This window comes from Salmo trutta, chromosome 13 (assembly GCF_901001165.1).
Source record: "Salmo trutta chromosome 13, fSalTru1.1, whole genome shotgun sequence".
NCBI classification, from domain to species: Eukaryota; Metazoa; Chordata; class Actinopteri; order Salmoniformes; family Salmonidae; genus Salmo; species Salmo trutta.
In genome coordinates, this window is record NC_042969.1 from 48,662,178 (window position 1) to 48,689,802 (window position 27,625).

General features: G+C 43.4%; 2 protein-coding genes across 6 annotated transcripts in view; one reads left to right on the forward strand and one right to left on the reverse strand.

Moving 5' to 3' along the window:
• LOC115205894 (E3 ubiquitin-protein ligase CBL) overlaps positions 1–14,439 on the forward strand; it is a 31,871-nt gene extending 17,432 nt beyond the window's left edge. Inside the window, exons 3-16 of one of the 2 annotated variants that reach the window (XM_029772315.1) lie at positions 663–809; positions 1,372–1,528; positions 4,951–5,072; positions 6,404–6,541; positions 7,778–7,865; positions 8,215–8,346; positions 8,505–8,726; positions 9,403–9,534; positions 9,868–10,245; positions 10,589–10,683; positions 10,881–11,051; positions 11,297–11,403; positions 11,725–11,934; positions 12,453–14,439. In XM_029772315.1, the coding sequence (XP_029628175.1) occupies positions 663–809; positions 1,372–1,528; positions 4,951–5,072; positions 6,404–6,541; positions 7,778–7,865; positions 8,215–8,346; positions 8,505–8,726; positions 9,403–9,534; positions 9,868–10,245; positions 10,589–10,683; positions 10,881–11,051; positions 11,297–11,403; positions 11,725–11,934; positions 12,453–12,763 (2,410 nt within the window). In that variant the 3' untranslated portion in view covers positions 12,764–14,439. The remainder of the gene's footprint in view (positions 1–662; positions 810–1,371; positions 1,529–4,950; positions 5,073–6,403; positions 6,542–7,777; positions 7,866–8,214; positions 8,347–8,504; positions 8,727–9,402; positions 9,535–9,867; positions 10,246–10,588; positions 10,684–10,880; positions 11,052–11,296; positions 11,404–11,724; positions 11,935–12,452) is intronic. The other variant, XM_029772316.1, reaches the window with a different exon arrangement.
• Positions 14,440–23,143: 8,704 nt separating this feature from the next.
• LOC115205895 (cell surface glycoprotein MUC18) overlaps positions 23,144–27,625 on the reverse strand; it is an 82,786-nt gene continuing 78,304 nt past the window's right edge. For 2 of the 4 annotated variants that reach the window (XM_029772318.1, XM_029772317.1), the window contains exons 14-17: positions 26,789–26,833; positions 25,631–25,757; positions 25,069–25,166; positions 23,144–24,849 (exon numbers count right to left, since the gene is read on the reverse strand). In XM_029772318.1, the coding sequence (XP_029628178.1) occupies positions 24,815–24,849; positions 25,069–25,166; positions 25,631–25,757; positions 26,789–26,833 (305 nt within the window). In that variant the 3' untranslated portion in view covers positions 23,144–24,814. The remainder of the gene's footprint in view (positions 24,850–25,068; positions 25,167–25,630; positions 25,758–26,788; positions 26,834–27,625) is intronic. The other 2 variants (XM_029772320.1, XM_029772321.1) reach the window with 2 other exon arrangements.

The window sequence follows — 27,625 nt, forward strand, 5'->3', positions numbered from 1 at the left end:
GCACTCATAATTGGCATAATTTTCCAGTGGAAAATAAATTGTTGTGATTTAAATTAAGCCCATTGGTTGAATTTGAAATTTAAACTGGAAAGTGTGAAGGAGGGATTAGAGAATTGAATTGGAAGACGGACTTAGTTTTGCATGGGTTGTGACGAGGGGGACGGCGCAGGGCAGATGGGCTTCTTCTGCTGCAGAAGGCCTCGCCTCACTCAAAGGCTTAGCTGGAAAGCCATTCACAAAGAAAAAGAGGCTACATTTCTTTTTCTTCTCATTTTGGCAGTTGAGTGTCAAAAAATGCCCCCACAGGCGCGCGCACACGCTCACACAATTTGGCAGGGTGTCTGTATCCTCACTCTGTCTTTTTCGAGCTCATCATAAGGCTCTGTCCTCTCCTCTATCCCCGTACACTCCCTTCCCCATCCTTCATCTGTGCTGGCATTGGAGAGAGGGTGAGACGCTGCCGCCACAGTCTCGCGCTCTCTTGTGCATGTCAATTTTCCCAGCCCCCACCCCCCCCAAGAGCCTCGCACAATCCCTCACTGTGCTATCACGTGCTTTCTTAAGTTTGTCTTGGCCCATAAGACTACTTTCAGGGTGAGGAAACATCCAACGTCAAGTTGGATAATACTCTCTCTCTCTCTCTCTCTGTTCCTCTTCTGTAGACGGAACCTGACTAAGTTGTCGCTGATCTTCAGTCACATGCTGGCTGAGCTCAAAGCCATCTTCCCCAACGGCCTGTTCCAGGGGGATAACTTCAGAATCACCAAGGCTGACGCCGCCGAGTTCTGGAGAAGATCATTTGGGGACAAGTGAGTCCACCTCTGCTCTCTACAAAAGTTGACATTTACAGCTCGCTAGCCAGTCATAGTGAAAGTATTTAACATTTAAGTGGTAAGATTGGATATATTTATGCACCACATGATGGAAACTGGAGGTAAGAAATTGCTTTGATGTTTCAAGCTACGTGAGGTAGCCTAGGTAAACAGATAGAAAGTAGTTAATAAGTCTCTTTTTTTTTTTTTTTTCTAAACCAAACTCTTTTTGTCAGTCACCATAAACACTCAGAACCAGGAAAAGCAGCTGGCCAAATTTAGCCCACAAGATTTCATATGGCCTGACCAAAAATGTCTTCAGAAACAATTACAAAATCGGCCCGTGGCTTAATGTCGCAGCTGACCCCTGCTCTAAACACTATTGTTTTACTCTAGCGAATAACATGTTTGGAACGTCCATATTCAGGGTAGAATCAGAAGTGGGATCGGACACCGTAAGTGCAACAACGGGGAAGGTTTAATACAATGCAGCGACGTTGCTTGTTCAACTCAATGGGTATAGTATAGTAAACATGTTGTCCCGATGATGTGTTTTAAGGACGATAGTGCCTTGGAAGGTGTTCCGGCAGGCACTGCACGAGTTCCACCCCATCAGCTCCGGCTTGGAAGCCATGGCCCTCAAGTCCACCATCGACCTTGCCTGCAACGACTACATCTCCGTCTTCGAGTTTGACATCTTCACCAGGCTCTTCCAGGTTGGGCCTATACTCACATGCACGTGCAAACACACACATACAGTACATGTGCATGGACACACAAAAACACAAGCACAAGTGCATGGATCTACACACTCGCATGCCTAGATGCGCACACACACACTCAAACACTCACACACAGCCCCCCTTGTACTACACTCCACTGCGCCAATGTACACAATTTCTCTTGAGAGAGGAGTTGAGAAAATAGTCTGACAATGTATTTGTGTTGTTTATATCAAATTTTATTGGTCACAGACACATGGTTAGCCGATGTTAATGCGAGTGTAGCGAAATGCTTGTGCTTCTAGTTCCGACAGTGCAGAAATCTTGTTAGATATTACTGTAGCTCCCATGGAATAGTCCTCCATAGTTCCACCACACACCGTTGTACCATCACTAACTCCTATCTACGGTTTAAAAGCTGAGGGTAATGGACCAAACAATGGCCATTACTGTCGCCAATAGTCTCTTACCATAGCCGCACTTTGTAACTACACATGAGTTTGGCAAAGCAATACTTGAGGCCATGTGTGTTTCTCTGCTATGAGGTATCGGGTGGCTGTTGCCTGCATCCCTGCCTGCTGAGAGAGAGGGCCAGTGTTTTGAGTTGAGTGGCTGCGTTGCATGTCTCCAGGCTGAATAGAGGCCTCTTGCTGGCCCTTGTTGGCATAATGCAGGCTCCAACTCTTAAAGAACCCACTTTACAGCAGTGGATCTCAGCTGGTTTTGCTTCAGGACCCAAATTGAACCAGGTTGTCTTAGTTGCGATCCAATATTCACATCGTGATTTAATTTATTTTTGTCAAAATGCGGTCTGGGAAACTGTTTAATTCTATATTGACAGTAAATGTGCTAATTATATGGCAAGGGAACAACAGTCCCACCTTTTTTTATTGTCAATAATTCAATTTTGCCCATATTCTGGTTTGAGACTCCAAAATCAACCAAATCTGCTAAATAAATAACTCTATATTGAAAATACTATGATTGAAGTAGTTCAGAGGTTAAATAAAAAAAAAAAATATATATATATATATAGGGTCATTATTTCTACACATTTTTAATACCTGGTTTTAGTCATTTAAATTCAGACTGCTGTATAATAAAAAATCAATAAAAGTGAAACCACTCACGACCCATTCAAAACCTTGGACCTACCAGTTGAGAATCGCTGCTTTACAGGGAGGCGGGACTGGATGAAATAGTTAAGTGGCCACCGTACAGAGAACAAAGAGAGCTTACTGGGACATTCTTTCACTGCTAGTCAGCTGTGAGGAACAAACTGTACTAAAACATACCCATCCTGTCACAAAGGACCTTGGGATCTGACTAGTCCTTAGGAAATATGACTGCGTTATTGACATCTTTGCAATTTTGATCCACTAGTGACACATTGCTAATCTAGTTGCATTGGAACAAGTTCTAGTGGCTGTTTCCCGGACAGAGATTAAGCCTAGTCTTGGACTAATGTACTTTCACTGGAGATTAATTTGTGTCCAGGAAACCCCCTGCTGCTCTTCTTCACACACGTCATGTTTAGTGCTGCTGTACCTGTGTGCAGTGGCCGAAATGCTAAAAGACCAACAACCAATGTCCCCCATAAGTAATTGTCCCAATTGGACAGGTGCAAGTAGTTGCCCCTTGTTTCAATCCATTTTCTTCCGTTTGGGGCCTAATGAATATGACGCACGCCACTTACATGCCAATTTCAATACCTAAAAGCGAAGGCTCAAATAAATGTTCCCCTTTTTAGTAATCTGTTTCTTTTGTTTCTAAGGGACGACTAGTATTTGTTTCCTGAGGGGAAGTGTTCTTCCATCTTTTTTTAAAAACATTTTATTTTGTATTTTCTTTAGGCCCTAGCTAGTTCCCTGGCTTGTGTGATAGTGAGTGGATTGGATACTGTGTAACCTAGGTGGCTGGCTGTCTGCGAGTCGTGCTGAACAGCTGAATACATGCTCTTTATTTGGGTTTTGGACGCGCCCTCGAAATAGCCGCGGCGTGTTTGCCGAGAGCGCTCGTGTTCTTTTGAAGCCCCCTGCACATCAAGGTCATGCTTCTCATCAGCATGTGAATGAACCTGTATGATAGAGCCATAGTGGATAAACTGCAGTAGGGCAGAATTGGATGGAAGCATTATTTCCAGTTGGTAACACAAGACGTAGGGTGGTCTGGTTAAAAGTAGTGCACTATATGGAATGGGGTGCCATTTTGTGACGTATCCATTTGCTAGTTGCTAGCTTCCTTTGCCTGTAGTAGTAAATGTATAATTATGACTGCTGTCTGCCTGGTATTTCTTATCTATGACTATGGTTCCTGTGCAATCTGACGGTTAGGTGTAGTGCATTAGCAGGTTTGCTAGCGGCTCTCATTGGTGATGCTGCATGCATGACAGTCAGCAGGTAAAGAGAAACGCATTTTACAATAGGTGTGGGGTAGCTTTCTTTCTGTTCGTATTGTGGCCTGAAGTAAAAGCTGACTGATGTAGCCTAGCCGACTCAAGGGCCGCGTTCTAGGGTTGTGTACATTGGGCGTAGGCTAAGAAAAGTGTCTCAATTTAAATACTTTCACATTTTACAGTTAAAAATGACATCTGAGAATGCGTCTTTTAGAAGAGGATGTGACAGGATGGCATTTTTTTGCGGTCTGTTGGGTCACCATACATGCATAACCCATTGGTTAACTGTATTGTACAAGGTTTCCACTTCATTTTGCCACCCAACCATCAGCACGAGTTCACTTCACGCTTTCTTTGACAGTTTTTGACGTGTCAAGAGGCCTCACAAACTCACTGGTGTGGATCCCACATCGTACCGCTACGTATGCTAGTCTAATTGCTAAGTCAATTTGAAATGAGCTTCCATTTTATTTAATGAGAACTTTTTTTTTTACCTTTATTTAACTAGGCAAGTCAGTTAAAAACAAATTCTTATTTTCAATGACAGCCTAGGAACAGTGGGTTAACTGCCTTGTTCAGGGGCAGAACGGCAGATTTTGTACCTTGTCAGCTCAGGGATTTGATCATTCAACCTTTCGGTTACTAGTCCAACGCTCTAACCACTAGGCTATGCTGCCGCCCCAAATTAGCTTCCATTTGCTAGCAGTAGAACTTGCATGAACACTGGCCTAACTCTATTTCCTCTTTTTCTGTTGTCACCAAGCATACATTTTAAGACCAGACGCTGAAAATAGTTCCTGATGGTGTGTCAGGGTACTCTGAACACTCTAATTTGAGTCAAACAGGCGCAGGGGGTTTGACTCTTAGTACAGTACCTTCGTAGCTTCTCACTATTGTTAACACATTACCATACAACTGTGTCGTACCACTGTGTCGTACCACTGTGTCGTACCACTGTGTCGTACCACTCTGAGACGACGTGACTCACCCTCTGCTCTGTGCTGCGTGGGTGTATATACAGCCTTGGTCGTCTCTGCTGAGGAACTGGAACAGCCTAGCGGTGACTCACCCGGGCTACATGGCCTTCCTCACCTACGATGAGGTCAAGGCCCGGCTGCAGAAGTTCATCCACAAGCCTGGCAGGTCAGTGAGAGAGTCTACATACACACACAACAGACACACCGTCTGCACACTGACGCGTGTGTGCGCACACACCTCAGCCAGATACACTTTCTCCTCTATTGTCAAAGCACAAACACAATGAGAGAGGATGATGATGTTTTATTATAAACTGGGTGGTTCAAGCCCTGAATGCAGGTTTGACTGACAGCTGTGGTATATCAGACCGTACACCACGGGTATGACAAAACATTTATTTCTACTCTAATTATGTTGGTGACCAGTTTATAATAGCAGTAAAGGCGCCTCGGGGGGGGTTGTGGTATATTGCCAATATACCACAGCTAAGGGCTCCGCGTTTCGTTGTGCATAAGAACAGCCCGTAGCCGTGGTATATTGGCCATTTACCACATCCCCTCGTGCCTTATTGCTTAATTATACAGTTTCATTCAAGTTACTATCTCATTATAACCATGACTTTACATATTCACCTTTATTTTTCTCCCTACAACATATGTGAGGGTCACTGACTTGAGTCTTGCCCGTGCTGTCACGTCCTCTCACACTTCAAAAACAGCTACTTAGACTACTGTTAAAGCACACTGCTTTCTTACAGTCTGCCTGTCATGAGCTTACACACACACACACACTAACAAACTCGACCTAACACACACTGGCGAGCACCGCCAGCTTGGCTGTCGAATGCACACTTGCACAATGACACCAGAAGGCGCCAGTCCACCCTCGCCCCTAGTCTCACGTGCCCCCCCTGTGGCACATGGAACAGCATGGTACCTAGCATCAATAGGTCTATTGTAGAGACTGGGCGGATGTCAATACTCGCTCCAACAGAGGGCAAGTGTGTGACACAACGCGGCAAGTATTGAGCCTTCGTTCACCTCTTATTCCTAGATGACAAAATTGGTGACTCCTTTAAAATGATTTGAATGAATAAGCGTTAGCTATTTGTGGATAGAGTATTCATACTAATAACGCTTGAGGATTCTGTAACGTGTAAACATTTCCAAGCGTTGTGAGCGTGTACTACATTGTAAGCCGTGCCTGTGCGTGCGTATGCTGTACACGCTTCTAAATTGTATTGATTATAGTGTGCACACTCACACTTACACTATAAGCAATACAATTTAGAAGCATGTACAGTATATTGTTTACAAAAGTTTAATGCCTGCAATTGCTTTATAAAAGACTTGTTCATGGAAATATATCCTTTAGTATTGAACTCAGGACAGAGAAGCTCACCTGGAGTTTGCTTAGGGTGGGGATGAGCTGGAATTGGGCATTTTTTGGGGGGTGTTTTCCCTATTTTCATTAGTCCGTGTGTGTGTGTTCCACAGCTACATCTTCAGGCTGAGCTGCACGCGGCTGGGCCAGTGGGCCATCGGCTACGTCACTGCAGATGGGAACATCCTGCAGACCATCCCCCACAACAAGCCCCTCTTCCAAGCCCTCATTGACGGCTTCCGGGAAGGATTGTGAGTTCACCAACCTCTCTCTCTCCCTTTCTCTGTGTGTCTGCCTTTCTGTCTCGGTCTCTCTAACTGTATCTGTCTCTCGCCTGTCCGTTTCTCTCTCGTCTGTCTATTTCTCGCTCTCTCTCCAGTCTCAACTCAAGAACTGATCTTTCTATAAAGAATGTGGATCATTTTACTTCTCAAAGTCCTTGTGCCACTGAACTCAAACCAACATGTCTCATGTTGCATCGGCCACGACTCCATGTGTCCCCTTCTGTTTTCATAAGCAGCAGGAGAGTTTGATTTGCAATGTGCAGTCAGTGGTTTGGGCGGATAGTGGCTATAATGGCGTCTCCTACAGCATTGGTTCCAAACTCTGGTCCTCGAGTGCCCCCAACAGTACACCTTTCTGTTGTGGCCCCGAACAAGCACCCCTGATTCTACTTGTCAACTAATAATCAACTCCTTGACAAGTTGAATGAGGTGTGTTTGTCCGGGGGTTTAAACAAAAATGTGTACTGTTGGCGGTACTCGAAGACCAGAGTTGGGAGCCACTGTCCTAGAGTATGCCCAGTGTTCAAACTTCTGTTTTTTATTATAAACGCTGTGGTAAGAATCTTCCAGCCTGTAATCAAATGCTGAATTAGTCTGTGAAAGGTTGTAGGCGACATGTGATTTGCTTTGCAAAGAGCCTCACACGTGTTCTATAAAGCCACTCTGTAAAGTATCGCTTAGGCCTCAAGGTTACCCGAAAGACGTAGTCAGAAACATACAGCTGCGACTCAAATTACACCTTATTCCCCATATGGTGCCGTGTTTTTAAACCCTTGTGGCAGCCCTGTGTGGCTTTAGTCAATAGTAGTGTAATTTATATCGGGAATAGGGTGTCATTTGAGACAACCTATAGTACCAGTCTAAAGTTTGGACACACCTACCTCTGAGGGAATGCCAAGAGGTTTGCCTGTTATCAAGGCAAAGTGTGGCTACTTTGAAGAATCTAAAATGTTTGTTTAACCCTTTTTTTTTTTTTGGTTGCTACATTATTCCATACGTGTTATTTCATAGTTTTGATGTCGTCACTATTATTCTACAATGTAGAAAAATGGTACTATTTAAACTGGTACTATTTAAATTATTCTACAATGTAGAAAATGGTAAAAATGAAGAAAAACCCTTGAATGAGTAGGTGTCCAAACTTTTGACTGGTACTGTATGCGTGTTGGTTTACCCTTGTGAGTGACCATCTCCTCTGCCCAGCTACCTGTTCCCTGACGGGCGCGCACAGAACCCAGACCTCACAGGACTGTGTGAGCCCTCGCCACAAGACCATATCAAAGTCACACAGGTGGGTCTCTCTCTCGCTCTCTCTTGTATTCATAACCTTACATACTGCACTTCCTGAATCTCTGGTCCTGCTCTGTAGAGAAAACGTTTTGAAACTGAGTGAAAAATGGTACTATTTAAACTTGTCCAGTAGGAATTTGTAATGTATTTTCTGTTTTTAAATGTTTTTGCTATGGTGTGCCCTACTGAACATGACCCTGGCTCCTTTTTAGTTGCAATATAAGAACCAAACAAAACTAAGGGTGCTTTTAATCTGCTCTATTTGTGTTTACTATACATGTTATCCTATGCTCTGGAAGGTCTGCTGAAATCCCATGGCTGACTATGTATCTCTGTGTGTATGTCCTCAGGAGCAATATGAGCTGTACTGTGAGATGGGCTCCACCTTCCAGCTGTGTAAGATCTGTGCGGAGAACGACAAGGACGTGAAGATCGAGCCCTGCGGTCACCTCATGTGTACCTCCTGTCTCACCGCCTGGCAGGTAATGTACCCCTAGTCTCTTTCACACTGCTGGGTAAGGGGGGTGTAGGGCGGGTTGGTGGGTGTGTGGGTCAGTGGGTGCATGCATGTGCATTCTCATATAGACATGAATGTTCCTAATCCCTCTCTTTCCCTCTCAATTATTTTCTTCTCCTTCAGGAGTCGGAGGGTCAGGGCTGCCCGTTCTGCCGGTGTGAGATCAAGGGCACGGAGCCCATCGTGGTTGACCCCTTTGACCCCAAGGACCCCATAGGGGGCTCCTACGGGAGCTGCAGGGGTATTTTCGGGGCGGAGGGTGCCCCGTCGCCCAGCTACGACGATGACGACGACGACCGGCTGGAAGACCCCCACCTCATGATGAGCAAGCTGGCCTGTTCCAAGGTGAGCGTGGTCTAGCTGGGGCCTAAATCTGATATGGAGCCCTCTTCCTCCTTACTGTAGCTCCTGGGTGAAGTTTCCCCTAGGTACAGGTCTAGGATCAGCTTCCCCTCCCCCAATCTTAACATTTTAATGGGGAAAATGCAAAAACTGACCCAAGATAAGTGTCTAGGGACAACTTTACATTACTCTTCCTCTCCCTGGGCCACGTTCAGCAAGGCACAACATAGTGGAACGTTCGGATAGAAAGTAATTATTTGTGACAGAATTTTTCTCAAAGTTTACCTACTGGCATATAGCCTACTGTAATCCTTGTGGACTATAGATCTGCACCCCTGCTCTAAACTGAACTCTTCTGAGGAACTCTCTTTCTCGCACCTTCAGAGTGTAAGATCACATCGCTTTCATCTTTGACTTCTAAGGTTCCGGGTTAGCTTTGCTTCTTCCAGGTATTTGATGTGCAGGGCCTTTATTTTTCTCCTCTTGTGAGACAGCATCTTTCAGCTGTCTCTTTGTAACACGTCAGAACTCAGCCAGTGGAGGAAGCTTGAATAGACGAATACTTTGAGAGTGAGATTAGCTTTGATGTGATGGGAATTGTTTTCTTTGGTATTGAAGAGTAAGTGTGCAGTGACAAGTTTCCAGAACTCTCTCCCTGAGCTGTAGTGTGACGTTGCAGGTGGAGCGGCCCCCTTCGCCCATGTCCCTGGCGCCCCAGTCCTCCCTGCCCCCCGTGCCCCCCCGCCTTGACCTCCTGCAGCACCGACCGCCCAACCCCCCAGGAGCATCCAGCCCAGGGACCACATCCAAGGCAAGCTCTCTGCGCATTCATAGTCGAACAAATGGGAATGTCGCAAGTTGAAATGTGTGTGAGAGACTGGCCTATTTAGCCACTGTTGGACCGCAGTGGAGGTTGAATAGAAATTAAAATAAGTAGTAATCATTTATATTTTGTATAGCACAGACCAAAATCCTCAAAAACATTTGTTAAAAAAAAAAAGTGTTTTTGGCATGACAGCTGTTAATTAATGTGCTTCTGTGATAAGTTGACAAATGCTCCTATGAAGTAGGCTACTGCTTCCTATGAAAACAGATGAAATTGATTTGTCCTCATGGTCTGTAATTGTGCTCTCCTTTCCTGTAGGCGTCCTCCCACCACAAGGACAAGCCTCTCCCCCTTCCCCCAGCCCTGAGGAACCTGCCGCCCCCTCCTCCACCAGACAGACCTCTCTCTGCCGGGCCTGACGGGTGGCTCGGCAGACGGCCACTACCCTGCACCCCCCTGGGGGAGCCCAAGCTTCCCCCGGCCCCGCCCAACCGCAACCTGGCTGACTGGAACCCCAGGCCGGTGCCCAAGGCCCCCGGACAGCCACCCGGTGTGGGAGACAGGAGGGGGGTCCGGGAGCTCTCCAACAGACACTCCCTCCCCCTGGCCCTACCGTCAGCCCTAGACGGATGCACAGACGGACAGCGGAACAACAGCTCGCTCAGTTTGGACCATCAGCTGGTGAAGGGAGCCCAGGTCTAATACTAGCTTCTGTTAAATGTGGTTTCACAGACATGGATTTCATCTATACCAAGAGTGTGTACAGTTGCATGTGACTGTGTGAGGATAATTTTTTTACATTTACATTTTAGTCATTTAGCAGACGCTCTTATCCAGAGTGACTTACAGTAGTGAATGCATACATTTCACACATTTCATTAAAAAAAATTCTCCGTACTGGTCCCCCGTGGGAATCGAACCCACAACCCTGGCGTTGCAAGCACCATGCTCTACCAACTGAGCCACACGGGACCGTGAGATCACAAATTAGTATTTACAGAAATAGGACTTTAGCGGTGTCTTCTCTGTTCCTCCCCAGAGTTTTGGAGGCACGGCGTCTGGCAGTCACGAGTATGACAACCCCAAAGTGAAGCCTTCAGTCTCGGCCAATGCCATCTATGCTCTGGCAACAAGGTGCAGTACGCACACACCTCTCCCTGCTGTGTGAATCTTTTATATGATGTATAAGGCCAGGAGTTTTTCCTGGCTGAGTGACTTTACCTGAGTTATAGGTATAGCCTATACTCAGAACCTAGAGTTTTCCCTGATCAGGTCCCAAAATCCCAATCTGTTTATATTACGTGTAACCCTCTCACTCCCTGCGTTGTCAGACCCCATCCAGATCTGAAGCCTGTGGCTGGGGAGGAGACCTACGAGAGTGACGAGGAGTCCGACTACATGATCCCCACCTCTCGGCCCGTCCTGGCCCCCATGGCAGCCCCCCTTGTGGTGACAGAGATCCCAGCCCCCAAACCCCCCCAGCCCAGCTCTCTTAACTCATGGTAAGCACCCTCTGCCATTAAGACCCACTCATTGAGAAACGCTTAATTGAAAAGTTTCACTGTAATTTCGTTGATAACATTGATGATATTGTAGGTGTACTGTGTACATCAGTAATGTATTTTCTTATTCTGACAATTGATTGCACGTCAATAGAGAAAAACACAAGTAAAACAATATATAGAATAAAATCTGGCCATATGATGACATGTCCTCTTAGCCTCCTTCCCCTTCCTGTGTTTGATAGGCCCATGCTGAAGGACCTGGATGAAGGACCTCAAATGTATGAAGCCATGTATAATGTCCAGGCCCAGGCCCTCACAGCCTCCCTGCTTCACCTGGCCAGAGACTCGGGTACTGCCCTATCACAACACTATGGCTGTGTGCCAAATAGCACCCTATTCACTGCATAGTGAATTATTTTTGACTAGTACTTTATGGCCACTCGGTTCTAAACACCATCTGCTTCTGCTTATTATAAACACACATGTAGTATACCCCATCTTTGCTAGTTCAGCACTCCAGCTCTTTTCTCATTTTACCCCACCGTTCTAGCCCCCTCTATTCTATTCTATCCCACACTATTCTATGAAATTCCATTCTATTTGAGGAGATTAAAATGCCATTGTTTCATTTCACCCTTCTGACCTGACTGTGAATCCCTCCCTTCTCCAGATTGCTCTGAGGTGCCCCCCCTGGCCAGTACCAATGGCCCTATCTGGGAGATCACCTGCCCGGTCCGGGAGCTTCCCGAGGAGGTAGAGGAGGAGAACGGCTATGACATCCCCAAACCAGCGTTGCCCATGGCCCGACGCACCCTCTCCGAGCTGGGGGCCGCTGCCTTCAGCCGCCTCGTCATGGACAGCGAGCCCGGAGTGTCTGCCTGTAAGGCCCCCAACAACAGCCAGTGATATAGTTCATTTTTATGGTCAGAGTTTCAAAAGGGGGTAGTTAGAGCTGCATGTGGCTTCAGAGCCATGTGTTTCAGACCCTTATAGTTAATTTGTAGGGCGAGGAGTTTTTTCTGACCTCATCTGACCAGGGAACACGGGGCCCTAGGTAGTTTATTTGATAGGGACTATGTACAACAAACGGTGCACCAGATTTGAGCTAAATAAATAGCCAATTCTCATCTGCAATTGTAAGATATAGGCTGTTGCTAGAGCCCAGAGTTTTCCCATCCCAGTCATGGGTTGAGGAAAAACTCCTGGCCCAGTGCATCTCGAATGGTTGACCACCCCTGGGTATTTAACAAGGCTGTCCCTCGTGTATTCCAATATTTAAGTCTTCAAGACTTACGATTGCGAATCGAGATTTGGGCAGGAGTACTGAATTGTAGTGTGGATGCTGCTTGTTGTTCTGTGGTTTGTGATGCTGTTCTATTCTCCTCCCTGTTCTTGTAGCCTTCTCAGAGTCCAGCGACGCCCCAGAGCGGCCGCCCAAGCCCCTCCCCCGCCGCTTCAACTCAGTGTGCCGGCGCAGCCCTATACCTCCTGTATTAGGCACTGGAGGAGGCGGAGGAGGGTCGGGAGAAGGAGGCGGAGGAGTAGCCAACCCCCAGATCACCAGCGAGATTGAGCATCTCATGAGCCAAGGCTACACCTACCAGGACATCCAGAAAGCCCTGATGATTGCACAGAACAATATGGAGATGGCCAAGAATATCCTGCGCGAGTTTGTCTCCATTCCCTCCACAGCGCACATTCTTACATAGTACCTCCTCTGCTCCAGCCCTGCCCAGCTCAGCCCAAAGCCCATCGCCTGCAGTACTAGCGCTTCAGTGCTAACTGGAGCCCCTGCAGTCTCCTGTCCGGAGCCCTCTCAAAGCTAGCTCAATGCTAACTGTGTGTGACTCCGAGCTCTGCACTCCATGTGATTTCTCAAGAGTGTCTAGATGCCTTTTGTAATGTGCTGCAGGGCCACTCTCCATATCCCATGTGGTGATGCTGATGGCTCATCCTGCAACCGAAGCTTCGGCGGTCTTTCTCAGTCGTTTTCGCGTCCTCCCGAGGCCTCTACCGAAATGTAATCGACACCTCGCAAAAAAGAAACATGTACGTGTGTCTATATAAGAATTTAATATATAACAAAATACATATTAAATGTGTATAATGTATACATATATATTTCCAATGAGTTCCGCTTCGAAGGTCTTTTTTTTTTCATGTCGTTCATGTTAAGGATAGATTGCAGAGGACAAAGATGGTGGTTCTTTGAAACCGCTCTGAGGGAGAGAGCACCCTTCTATAGTCCACAGCCCTCACTTTGAGGAGAAAGACAGACTTGGTTTAGCATGTAGAAGCAGGCGTTTCCTAAACATTTGGCAACATGTCCAATGTGGCCTTTAATGTTATTGCTTCGGTACTTTCTGGGGAAATTAATGTTTGTGTGTTGCCTCAAAGTAGCATAATGTTAGTGTTAGAGGTCTGGACTGTCATCTCCAGCTAAGGTTGTAGCCCAGTGTGTGTTTGTGTGTGTGCTTTCAAGTGATCTACAGCTAAACCCACAGGGGATGTGGGGTTAAACCCACAGGGGATGTGTCTTTGTCTGGGGTGTGTGTTAGGTGTGTCTGGCCATTGACTTGGCTAGTAGGGTAGGGACGCGTGATGGCTGACCGACTTCACGATTGACAATTTGACTTAACCCCGGTGTTATTAGCTATATGCATCATTTTCTACTGTGGGTAGCATTATTTCCTACATCTAATCACCTCATCAGGGATTTTGATGACCAAACTGGGACTGGGAAGCCTGTGTTTAGTTTTTTTCAGTAAGACGGTTTTTAGAGGCAGTCCTGGCTCTGCTGTTAAGCCACACAAATGTGTGATGCTAACTTCGGATGACTTGGATGTCTATGTTAGTGCAGTGGAGGAGGGGGTTCTCACTCCCACTCCCAATCTGTCAGATCTAATCAATCGAAGCCATCTGGGAGGTCCCGATTGGCCCATGTCCCAATCCCTCTTCTATTCCTGTGCAAAATGAATGTGGGTTAATCGTTCTTCCTTAAATGTAGTGCTCTTTCTAAACATACTTCTCTCTACCAATCGTCTGAATGGGAGGGGCAAAGTGTACTGAAATCTAATGGTGGGCAAAAAAGTATTGACGGATTCTATTAGAGGCCCAGTACCGGGCCAAGATTTGATGATGCATTGAACACAGCTCAGACATGAGGAGAGCTTTGTCCGAGACGTACACCGAAGCTGTTCAGCGTTGTGAGAAAAAAAAAAAGTCATCGATTTACTTTAATAATATATTATTATTATGATCATTATTGTTATTAATTCAGAAGTGCTTTACTGCTGCTACTATTGTTATTGCTATACTATTAAGCCTTAAATGTACATTTGTGAATATTGTTGTTTAACCTCCTCTTTTTTTTTTAAAGTGACAGTATCTAATTTGTGTTCTTTATTTGGTGATGTAGCATACTTGAAAATGCAAGCAGCTTGGGTTGTGCAATTCAAGCTGAATTCAGTTGTTTTCTTATCTTTAGTGTTGGACTGGATAGCCTTCAGGGGAATTATGGTGACATCATAAATCGCACTGTCAGCATATTGACCTAAGTGGTAGCACCGGCAAAACAAACGATGTGATTGACGGAAAGGAACAGTGCCATAACTCAGTCAGATGTTTGTATTGTAAATGCCTCCACCTTAAAGGGGAGTACATCTAATCTAGATGGAATTGGGTGTTGTGCAAGCTTTGTTATTAAGGATCGTCTTAATTGCACAGCTGCAAAAAGCCCAGTAGCTTAGTGAACAAGGACATGTTGAGTCGCACACCCAAAATGTTGACGAGTCCCCCCCAAAAGGGAAAGAAAGTTGCACATTCTATATAACTCTTATTTATTTTTGTAAACCTTTCTGGTCACACATTGACAGGGTTATAAAGAGTGTTTTTACTTTTATTTTTCCTATAGAGATATTACAACCATTGTTTGTGGGTCAACGAAACAGCAGGGTTTGTGGACCAGTTGGGAATGTGGAAATTTTGTTCTCTGTTTTCACAAGAGAGGTTTCCCAGGTTTCCCCAAAATCCCGGTTGGAGAATTGCTAAGTTTTAGGATTCCCCTCCCTGTTATTACCTCCTGATTCCAGGAAAACCTGGGAATTGTGGGAACATTTCTGGAATTTTGCAATCTGATCTGTAACTCAGGAATACCATATGTACATTAACCAGACAAGTGATTTTTCACATGGACTGTTCCGACTAGTCTTGACTCAATGAGTTGACAACACATTGTTAAACTAACGAATGCACTCATTTAATACAGTAGGTGCACCATGTTCCTGTATGACTGCATGATAGGTCTTCATTCACTGAGTGTTTTCCGATTCAGTGGTTATAAGGGCCTTCAGAGTTTGAACGGAATCCACAAACTTCTATTTTTAGGGAGGCCATACTGATGAATATGCGAATGTCCACACGTATTGAATTGACAAAAGTAGCCTATAACTAATTGTCATCATAACTTGCACATCATCTTGTGCAGACTTCTCTTACATTGTTGGTTAAAATGTAAAAATTGCACTGGCTCAAATTCCCATATTTCTATCTCCAAGACAGGTACTATTGAGGTACATTGACTTCACCCCTAAAGGTGGAGAAGCTCTGTTAATGGGATTGCCGCAATGGGCTGTAGAATTATCGTATAGGCTAGCTTCTCAACTGTATCTCAGTCTCCAGACTGGAAGAGGCTTATGGTGTCATTTGTTTATTTTTCTTCTGTTCCTAGTTGCCTTGAGCGAAACGTTAACGTAACTTTTGAGTGCACCGTGTTAAATAGGGATTGTGAGGTTCACCTCCCGAGTGGCACAGCAGTCTAAGTCACTGCATTGCAGTGTTGCGGCATCACTACAGCCTCTGGTTTGATCCCAGGCTGTGTCATTACCGAGTCCCATAGGGTGGTGCACAATTGGCCCAGCTCCATCCGGGTTAGGGAAGGGGTTTGGCCGGTGAGGCTTTACTTGGCTCATCGCGCTCTAGTGACTCCTTGAGGTGGGCTGTGCGCCTGCAGGCTGGCGATGATCGTCAGTTGAACTGCGTTTCCTCCGACACATTGGTGCAGCTGGCTTCTGAGTTAAGCGAGTGGGTGTTAAGAAGCGTGGTTTGGGGCGTCATGTTTCGGAGGACGCATTACTCGACTTTCGCCTGTCCCGAGCCCGTTGAGGAGTTGCAGCGATGAGACAAGATCTTAATCACAAAATTGGGGAGAAAAAGAGGGGTAAAATTACAAAAATAAATAAAGGGATTGTGAGGTTTCAGAACGGAATCGCTTTTCCTTTAAGATTGATTACTGAACTGATTCTTGTCTATGTATGAACATGTACAGAGCATTCGGAAAGTATTCAAACCCCTTGACTTTTCCACTTTTTATTTACAGCCTTATTCTAAAATGGTTTAAATAGTTTTTTCCCCCCTCATCAATCTATACGCAATACCCCATAATGACAAAGTAAAACCTGGTTTTTATACATTTTTGCAAATGTATAAAAAATAAAAAACATTACATTTACATAGGTATTCAGAACCTTTACTCAGTACTTTGTTGAAGCACCTTTGGTAGCGATTACAGCCTTGTGTCTTTGGTATGAAGCTACAAGCTTGGCAAACCTGTATTTGGGGAGTTTCTCACATTTTTCTCTGCAGACCTTCTCAAGCTCTGTCAGGTTGGATGGGGAGCGTCGCTGCACAGCTATTTTCAGGTCTCTCCAGAGATGTTCTATCGGGTTCTTGTCTGGGCTCTGGCTGGGCAACGCAAGAACATTCAGAGACTTGTCCCGAAGCCACTCCTGTGTTGTCTTGGCTGTGTACTTAGGGTCGTTGTCTGGTTGGAAGGTGAACCTTGGCCCCAGTCCGAGGTCCTGAGCGCTCTGGATTCGGTTTTCATCAAGGATCTCTCTCTGTACTTTCCTCCGTTTTTCTTTTCCTCAATTCTGACTAGTCTCCCGGTCCCTTCCGCTGAAAAACATTCCCACAGCATGATGCTGCCACCACCATACTTCACCGTAGGGATGGCGCCATGTTTCTTCCGTACGTGACGCTTGACATTCAGGCCAAAGAGTTCAATCTTGGTTTCATCAGACCAGAAAATCTTATTTCTAATGGTCTGAGAGTCCTTTAGATGTTTTTTGCAAACTCCAAGCCGGGTGTCATGTGCCTTTTTGCTCAGGAGTGGCTTCCGTCTGGCCACGCTACCATAAATTCCTGCTTTTTGGAGTGCTGCAGAGATGGTTGTCCTTCTGGATGGTTCTCCCATCTCCACAGAGGAACTCTAGAGCTCTGTCAGAGTGACCATCAGATTCTTGGTCACCTCCCTGACCAAGGCCCTTCTCCCCCGGTTGCTCAGTTTGGCCGGGTGGCCAACTCTAGGAAGAGTCTTGGTGGTTCCAAACTTCTTTCATTTAAGAATGATGGAGGCCACTGTGTTCTTCGGGATCTTCAATGCTGCAGACATTTTTTGGAACCCTTCCCCAGATCTGTGCCTTAACACAATCCTGTCTCGGAGCTCTACGGACAATTCATTTGACCTCATGGCTTGGTTTTTGCTCTGACATGCACTGTCAACTGTGGGACCTTTTATATAGATGTGTGTGCCTTTCCAAATCATGTCCAATCAATTTTATTTACCGCAGGTGGAGTCCAATCAAGTTGTAGAAACTTCTCAAGGATGATCAATGGAACAGGATGCACCTGAGCTCAGTTTCGAGTCTCATAGCAAAGGGTCTGAATACTTATGTAAATAAGGTGTTTCTGTTTTTTATTTTTAATACATTAGCAAACATTTCTAAAAACCTGTTTTTGCTGTGTCATTATGGTGTGTTGAGTGAGGAATTTAATTTATTAATTTTAAAATAAGGCTGAAATGTAACAAAATGTGGGAAAAGTCAAGGGGTCTGAACACTTTCCGTATGTGCCTTCAGAAAGTATTTATACCCTTAGACTTATTCCACATTTTGTTGTTACAGCCTGAATACAAAATGGATTACATAAACATTTCTAACCCATCTACACACACTACCACAAAATGACAAATTGAAAACATGTTTACAAATTTATTAAAAGTGAAATGCAGAAATCTCATTTACATAAGTTCACACCCCTGAGTCAATTTATGTTAAAATCACCTTTGGCAGCGATTACAGCTGTGAGTCTTTCTGGGTAAGCGTTGCACTCCTGGATTGTACAATATTTGCACATTCTTTAAAAAAAATATTCTTCAAGCTCTATCAAATTGGTTGTTGATCATTGCTAGACAACCATTTTCCACTCTTTGCCATAGATTTTCAAGGAGATTTAAGTCAAAACTAACTCAGCCACTTGTGAACATTCACTGTCTTCTTGGTAAGCAACTTCAGTGTAGGTTTGGCATTGTCCTGCTGAAAGGTGAATTCATCTCATATTGTCCGGTGGAAAGCAGACCGAACCAGGTTTTCCTGTTTTGCCTGTAGTTAGCTCCATTCCGTTTTTATTTATTTTTTTATCCTGGAAAGCTCCCCAGTCCTTAACGATTACAAGCATACCCATAACATGATCCAGCCACCACTATGCTGAAAATATTGGGATTGGTTTGCTCCAAATATAACCCTTTGTATTCAGGATAAAAAGTGAATTTCTTTGCCACATATTTTGCGGTATTACAACAAGATGCATGTTTTGAAATATTTTTATTCTACACAGGCGTCCTTCTTTTCATTCTGTCAATTGGGTTAATATTGTGGAGTAACAACAATGTTGTTGAATCATCCTCAGTTTTCTCCCATCACAACCGTTAAACTCTGGAACTGTTTTAAAGTCACCATTGGTCTCATGTTGAAATCCCTGAGCAATTTCCTTCCTCTCCAGAAACTGAGTTAGGAGGACGCCTGTATCTTTGTAATGACTGGGTGTGTTCATACACCATCCAAAGTGTAATTAATAACTTCACCAAGCTCAAACGGATATTTAATGTCTGCTTTTTATATACCAATAGGTGCCCTTCTTTGCGAGGCATTGGATAACTTTCCTGGTCTTGTTGTTCAGTCTGTTTGAAACTCACTGCTCAACTGAGGGACCTTACAGATAATTGTATGTGTGGGGTACAGAGATGAGGTAGTTATCCAGAAATCATGTTAAACACTATTATTGCACACAGAATCAGTCCATGCAACTTATGTGACTTGCTAAGCACATTTTTACTTCTTTATGCTTGCTGTAACAAAGGGGTTGAATACTTATTTACTCAAGACATTTTCAGCTTCTCATTTTTAATACATTTGTAAACATTTTGAAAAATATTTTCCACTTTGAGGTTATGGGGTATTATGTGTAGGTCCGTGACATAACATCTAAATTGTATCCATTTTAACTTCAAGCTGTAGCACAACAACAAAATGTGGAAAAAGTCAAGGGGTGTGAATACTTTCTGAAAGCACTGTAAGTGTATATTGACCGTTTTTCTACATACTATACCAATTTGTGCTACGATACTGTCACTTTTTAAAAATGAAGTGTATAGTTACTGATTTAAAATATGTGAAAATTGCTATGTTTTATTTCATTTTGCATTCCTGTACATGTCAGATTTTATATTCCCCCCCCCCCCAAAGGTTTTTGTTTACTTTTGTGAATAATTTTGTGCGCAGTGCCATATGTTTAGAAGTGTCAGTAATGTTCTCCTGATGGCTAGAATAAGGCATTGTCTGACGAGAGAACATGGTTTCAGCCCGTTGGTCTAACAATCTAAGATAGTCCAGTATTGGTTCTTACCTATACGCCTTCTCTGCCTATTGGACGACGTCACCACATCAAAACTCCTTTCCACAATTGGAATTGTTCAATTTTTTTTTACCAGAAGAGGGAGCTGTCTGTCCTCGATGCCGTTTTTCTCTTCAACAGTCAAGGCGTTTATTGAACTTTTTGATGGTTTTTAATGCTCATCACTTTGGAAGTATGCACAGTGCTATACTGTTTATTAAAATAGTAGGTAAAGACGTCATGTCTCAGTTTAACGGTACTTATCCATAGCTGAACACAGTCCTTGAGCAATCTCTCTACTCTGGTTCACACTGTTGCAGAAAAATGCATTTTCTTCAGCTATACAGTTTTATACATAACATGTTATTGGCTGCTGATTGTGCCCCAGGCTTGCTGTTGGCTTGGGCTTTTGGAGGAAATTTGGCCAATCCCAAATCAAACCCTAGCCCCCTATGCACCTTTAGGAGTAATATGGTAATTGCTCCCTCTTGCCTTCTGATAGGAAAAGAGGCATTTTCTGCATATTGTAGTTACCGAATTGCCGATGTGCGTAGGGGCTATGGGTCGGTTTGGGATTGGGCAAGTGTCCACCACTCTCTCGCTGCCTTACTGCTTCAGCTTTTCTCACTACCAAGGTCTAAACTGCCAACAGTGCCCCGACGTCCGCTTTGGTTTAAAACATCTGTCTGTCCATGCATGTGGATGGTCCGATTTGTGGACCTTTTCAGAGTCCATTGTTTTTTTATTATGCATTTTCCATTCTAAACGTATTTATTAATTTACTGCTGTACTCCTCCCCCAAAACTTCACGAAATCATGTTTTTATTTTCTGGAATTTGAAGCATTTTTCTTTTCTTAAAAAAAAATTAAATATGCATTGCTATGCTGCATTTATTCTGTCCATAATCATTTATCTTTATCATAATCTTTATTTCCACTGTATCCATTATCATAGACATCCCTCAATTTGATGCAATCATGTCTTGTCACTTGAATCACAAAGAAAGGACAAAGATAACCTCAGTTGGGCAAATGCCCTAATTCTCCACCCTTCTCCCGAGTCCCGAAGCATGCAGTCATGGATTTAACAATATTGGAAACTATCTCAAATGCTTACCCTTAATGCTTTTAAATCCATGAAGTGTGCACTGTGCAAATGCACACTTTGGGAGAAGGGTGGAAATCGGAACGAAACCTTGGACTTCAGGTTGTACGGTGAACTTGAACATGTTTTAATTGTCCACGTTGGTGTGCGCTTTCCCTCCATTTCATCTTCCAGTGATAAGCGGACAATCTGCCAGTCAACCTCCAACAGTCATCCCTGCGTGAACACACCTTGGTAAGAATCGTTAGCACCGTTGTAGTGTTCTTAAGAAAGGTCTAAGATCCGTTCTGCATATTGGCCCGGTACAACCAATTCTTGTTCCCCTCATCTTGGTATCGATTAAAAAAAGAATACAATTCCCAAATCCATCACTTATCTGAATATGTTTTAGTACTCTTGGGAAGAAATGTGGGAAACATGGGAGATGACCAGCTACTGTAGTACAGCATACATTCCTGACTTCACAAGCCGAAAGTGATCTTCTCTTTTAGCTATGTTTATATTTGGAGTATATACAGTATTCTTTCTATCAATCGCTTGCTAGTCCTGTTAAAAAAAAAAACGGAAAGTTGCAGGTTGTCAAGATGATGTACAATCTTTTCAGGCTTGAAGAGAGACACGTTTTTCATTGAAACATGCATTTTTATTTGACATTTACTTAAAAAAAAAGATTTTACAAACAAAAGGTATCTGTTCACCTGTCCTGAAGTTAATCGGTCTTTGCAAGTCATAGACCATTACAAATCATTTAAAAAAATAATCAAAATGAACACTGATAGTTCTGGTCAAAAACATCAACAACAACCAAAAAATTGTGAAAAGGGGAGATATTGAAGCCCGTAATTAGACAGATCAGAACTTACATTTTACTGTCATACTTTTCTCCTCAGATTGTACCGTAACACATTTGATTGGGAGAACCATGAGTAAACTGGTGGCCCTAATGATTTGATGCAGACTTAAGCAAGCCAGCTTTTAACCTGTAGTGTCTTTAGTTATTAATAAGAGTAACTCCTGGGTTGTGTTTTAACATGGCCATGAGCGAGCTCTGGAATCTTACCTGTTGTGATTTAAGAAAGCTCAAACTGAGTGTTGTTATCGAGCCATTCTCTGGTGTAGAAATGTTAGTCGTCTGACCAACTGATAAAACTAATTCTTGCAATTTTGTTTGTAGAATGAAAACTACTAGGTATCAACATGCATATAAGCAGAGCATTTCAGAGGGGTTTTGTGTAAAACACTATGAGTTTAACATTTAGTCCCTGTTCAGATGAAAGTCATGTAGTTTATATTGGAGAGAAAAACAAGAAACCCATGCACTACTCTTGCTAGTATCACTGCTCTTTACGTATCTGCCTCAAGGCCTTCGTCAGGTTTTTAGTATTTTTATTTTTTACTCTGACGAAGGCCTTGAGGCCAATATGTGAAGCTTAGTAAAGAGCGGTGATGCTAGCAAGAGCAGTATGCGGATTTCTTATTTTTTCTCATGTTATTCAACTGTTACCATGCACCTGCAACAAAGTTGGCGCAGATGTTCGAGTGCCTGTTTGAATTTTAAATTGGGGTAAGTTGAGCCATTTTATACGTTTAGCATCACTCAAGGAAAATATAGTGTTCTTTTCTAACAAAGTTATCTACATGTATGTCAGAATGTTGTGTATCCCCTGGAAATAATAATAATGTAAATATTAGTTTTGAAAACAGCTTGTCCAAAGAAAGTGGTCTCTCGGCACAACATACGTATGGGGTAAGTTAAGCCGCCTACAAATGTATGTACTGAATGAAATATTACTACTACTCTTAAAACCATGTCTGACTTTATTTCCCAAACACAATTCAACACGATCACAATTGTTTTTTCTTTTCAATAATTTGAAGCATCTTTTAACACCACTTAATTTTTTTTAAACTTAACATAGGTCAGTTCCTGTTAACCCATATCCCAGTGATAAGGTCTTGCATTACGGCTTGGAAGAAACACTTACATTGGCTCAACTTACCCCAAGGCAAACATTTTGACCATATTAGCCCTCATGCTAGGTTTAGGACCTCATATTGAAGCTTATAGAGACCCCAACTGGTGTGTGTGTGTGTGTTATATATATATATATATATACACACACACACACACACACACACACACACACACACACACACACACACACACAATCTTAAAATGATCTACTGTGGTTTAGATACAAGCATCATGAACCCGCTAACACAAATGCATTTGACTTGGTGAAAATACTTTTTCTTTTTTTTTTGAGCTAACTTGCTTACCACTTTTTACATGTGGTTTCTTCCTTCACAGACTCCCTGAAATGATGACTTCTTCCCATTTTGGTCAAATGATTTGTTTTATGTATGGTTTCCTATAAACAAGGGTGGCTAAACGTACCCCTTTGGCTCAATTTACCCCACTCTCCCCTAGGTCAAAGAGCCATTTTACCTTCACTTTCATCAAAAACTAGCTAACATTTCACTCGCATTACACACGCAAACACTCTTTCACCCAACTTAAAACCAGAGATTCGCAGACAAAACATGACAAAAATGATCATAACAAACTAAATAAAATCAGTGCACTGGATATTTTCACAAAGAATGATAAAACAAGTGTGAAAGATTAAGTTATTCTTCTTGCTGTGACTTGTAGAATGAGGCTGAATGTACAAGGCAGACAGATGTTTACGAACTGGAAACATATCAGCATGATTCTAATCTCTTATTTACAAACAGTACAAGAACTAGACAGCAGTTTAGGGAAGGAAAAAGTAACCAATAACACTTTGGCTTCATCGGAGCTCTGCTATTGGCTCTTGTAGTACAAAAGAACCCAATCCTGGATATTTCACTACATATCGTTTCTTCCATGAATAAATCACTGTTTTGACCTGATTTGGATAGGCCTTCACCTATCCAAGTCACGTCAGCTCAGCGATCACTCCAATGAAGGATATATTCAAACCGGGCCCATCTCTCATAAGATAAGAGGAGGATACAAGGCTTTACATGTTCATTCACAAAGCCAAAAACAAGTCTAAGGTTAGTTTCAGGGGGTAAGTAAAAATGAAAAAGACTAAACTAAAATGGAATTCGCTAAATGATATGTGATGTCACAACCAATACTGAAGTCCACTTTGAGAACATAGCTCTAAAGGTTGGTTGTTGGTTTACATGGGTAGATGAAGCAGGCTATATACATGTAGACATGGTAGGTAAGCCTGTCATTAGGCACCCATGGTGGCCCCATGGTTTCAGTGTACAGACTTTAGCAAAGTAGGAAGTGAAGGCAGCCAATCACGCGCAGAACAACAACAGGTGGACCTCTAGAGTAAAGCTAGCTCTGGTCCAGGGCGTTAGCTCACGTTCCTCCACTATGCTGCAGAGGAATGCGCCATAACGCCCTAGACCAAAAAAGAAGCACCAAACCCAAAACTAGCCATGTCTTTTTAAAAGGTTTTTCTCTAGTTATTTTAAATAAAGAAATATATACAGGATATAATATATATATATATATATATACACTTCATAAAGAGCAGTTCCAGGCTGATCTTCAGTGATTGGTTGCCTGAGTTGGCATTTGGATTAAGATATATCTACCATCCTTATTTTGTGCTCTAACTGGGTCTTATGGGTGCATAGAAGAAGCCCATTCATGAAAATTGCTAGGCTGAGCCTAGATCTGCATGTTCTATGTTATGCAAATGATAAATGTGACTGAACATAACGTAGCTACCTCCTTTGTTAGCCACTGCCATGCTAAAGAACTAAAAATCTGGGATCAGGTTAGAGAACTGCAGCACATATCAGATGAGTTGTCCAGGGAGTTGTAGGCTACAAGGCATCAAAGGATCCATCCCACCCTGAGAGAGTGAACTGGACTGGGAGCAGCTGCAGGAGTCGCCCCTTCACACAGCCACACTCACTTCTGCACGTCCATGTACTTATCACCCTTTACTCCAGAGGACGGACACACAGAAGTGAAACAATGTGTAAATGTGAAGGTTGTATCATAGGACAGCGGGTAAGGATCATTCAACATCTTCAATGCAACATTGCATTGTATTAACCACTAAAGTTCAGATACTAAAAGGTACAATTTTAACTAGCATTTGGATGAGGGGTTGTACAATTTATAAGGAAGGTAAAAAAAAAATAGCCAGTGTCCATAGTTACCTGTGGGCTTCTTGTCTCCGTTGACACCTAAAAGCACGGCCTCCTCCGTGTTGTCGTTATTAATCTCCACCATTATGCTGTCCTTATTCGGTTTGGTACTAGAGAGAGAGAGCTCAGAGTCACCAGCATGACCAATGTAATACCCTTTTCACACTACTAAGCCAAGACAACCCGAGCTGGCCTGTTTATGCCTCCAACATAGTTGCGATACTAAAAAGGACAAGAAACTCTCTGAGCCAGCACAGTATGGTTCGGGTCAGCACAATAGTGTGAAACGGGTATCTGATAGAAACGATAATGATACATCAGGTAAAATCATGAAAAAAAAAACTATGACAAGGAGCTATTTTAGAGGTATCCTCTGAGCTTAAATAGTTGGATATGCCTATGTGATAAGGGGTCATGATTCCAAAATATGGTTGCAAAATTACAAAAAACCTTCCCTAAAAATGCACAGCTCTTCTAGCAATTCTGGTTGGAGGATTCCTGGAAAACCTGGGAATTTTGAGAATACTTCTGGAGTTTCGCAAACCTAAAATAAAATTGTGGAAAACACACTTACAGATCCTGCTTGCCCGAACGCCCACATGGGATCTTGCCCTTCTTGTACAGGAAGTACAACACACTGCCAAGGATAGCCAGCAGGAGAATACAGATGATGATGACAGCGATGATCACACCGCTGCCCTCTGGTGGGCCAAAGAAGAAGAGGCAGAACCACAGGTCATTTCCTGTCCGGTAATTGCTTCGTGACAACATCGTCCTCTTAAGGAGTTTCAGATTTTGTGTGTGTGTGTGTGTGTGCACGCACATGTGCGTGTCCATGTCATTCAGGAATGCTGCTTGTATCATTCAGAGACAACAGCATGCACAGGTGGTGGTAGTGATGAACAGGCGTGCAGTCTCTGAACAGGTTGTTCATCATGGAAGAAGTTATTTTATTGAGGACTAAAGATCAGTCAGAAGAAACACTTTCCAGAGTTGTGCTGCTTGGTTTCTCTGTCAGAGAATACCAACCAGAACTACAGTAGGAGGCAGCAGGACAAAGGGACAGAGAAAGAGTGAGGGAAGGTAAAGAGGTGGATGGGTGCACTTGGGGATGGACCTCCCCTGGAGGAAGGATGCAGATTTAGATGGATGGATCCATTTCCATCAAGGTACAGAATGGGTGATACCACTCCATTCTCTCAGGAGGGGGTTTGTACTCAAAATGCTCCAGATGCAAATGGTACTTTTCAGCCTGGTTTAACAAAAACATTTTGGGGGTTATGTTTCTGGTGATTCATGAAGCATCATTCAGAGAACATATTAAAATGATAACATTGTAAAATGATAACAAAGTATGAATATAAAAAAATATTTAATTCCAGATTTCATCTAATTATATTTTTCCACTTGATCATTTATAAGTATCTCTCCACATAGATAAAGTTGTGTAATACTGTACTTTTTTAGACAGTATTACAAATTCACAAACAGAGATATCCTATTTAATTATAAATTATTCTATGTCACAAGTGTTGCCTCCTGAGTAGAGAGTACAAAGCCCTCCCCTGCATAGAGAATGAGGGTGCTGTGGAGAGAGTGTGGAGGGTGATGGTGGTGGCTGGGGGTTCAGTCTAGGCAGTGTGAGCTGGGTGGAGCGAGGTGTGGGCAGGGCAGCCTTCTAAGCGTGCTAGGTGGGTGGCAGCATCAAGACCCAGGACCAGAAGTCACAAACCTTTCTTGACTCTCTTCGGAGGAGTTGCTGGGGTTACTGTTGTTACTGGACAAACCACACGGACACAGTTATCACGATAATACAGCAGCTCTATGGCAACCTAACACTGTTAACAACCGCCTTGTCTACTTAGCATGGCCCTAATCACGTATCGCCTTGTTACAAACACAGATAGGCAGGAGACAGGAACCAGGAACGGCTCTGCAGTCTGCACCCTCCAAAAAATGCCCTAATGATTTCCAGGAGCGGCAGCGCTGGCTATTTAATCATATTTTGTCATCAATAAAACAACAACAAACAGGATTTTCCCTCAGAGGGACGGAGGCAATGATTTCCTGGTGTGACGTGAGCGGTCCACTGAGGTAATGGGAGTCAGAAGACTATGTTGAGTGCACTTTAACCATCAACACACAGCTACAGTTTCAGCCTTGCTCCTGATCTGTGTGCAAACAAGACAGATCTTTATGCAATAGGGCGATATGCAACCATTTAGTGAACATAGTCCGAAATAGGATGACCGTGTAGTAAGAGTTCTATGGCCGGTTTCCTGGACCCAAATTGAGCCTAATACTGGACGAAAAAGCGTGCTCAATGACAGCCCAGAATCTCCATTGAAATTGCTTTTTAGTCCAGGTCAGGACTAGTCAATCTATCTGTGTCCGGAAAGCCGGCCCATAAAGATTTAATTTAATCTAACATCTAATTATGACAGTTATCAAAGAACACATCAGGATGTGTTCGTATTATATGACTGATCAACACATGGAAAATAAGCAGCTCTCGCCCACCAGTTAGTCAATAAAAGGTTTCTCAACCATGACCGTCCTCATCAGTATA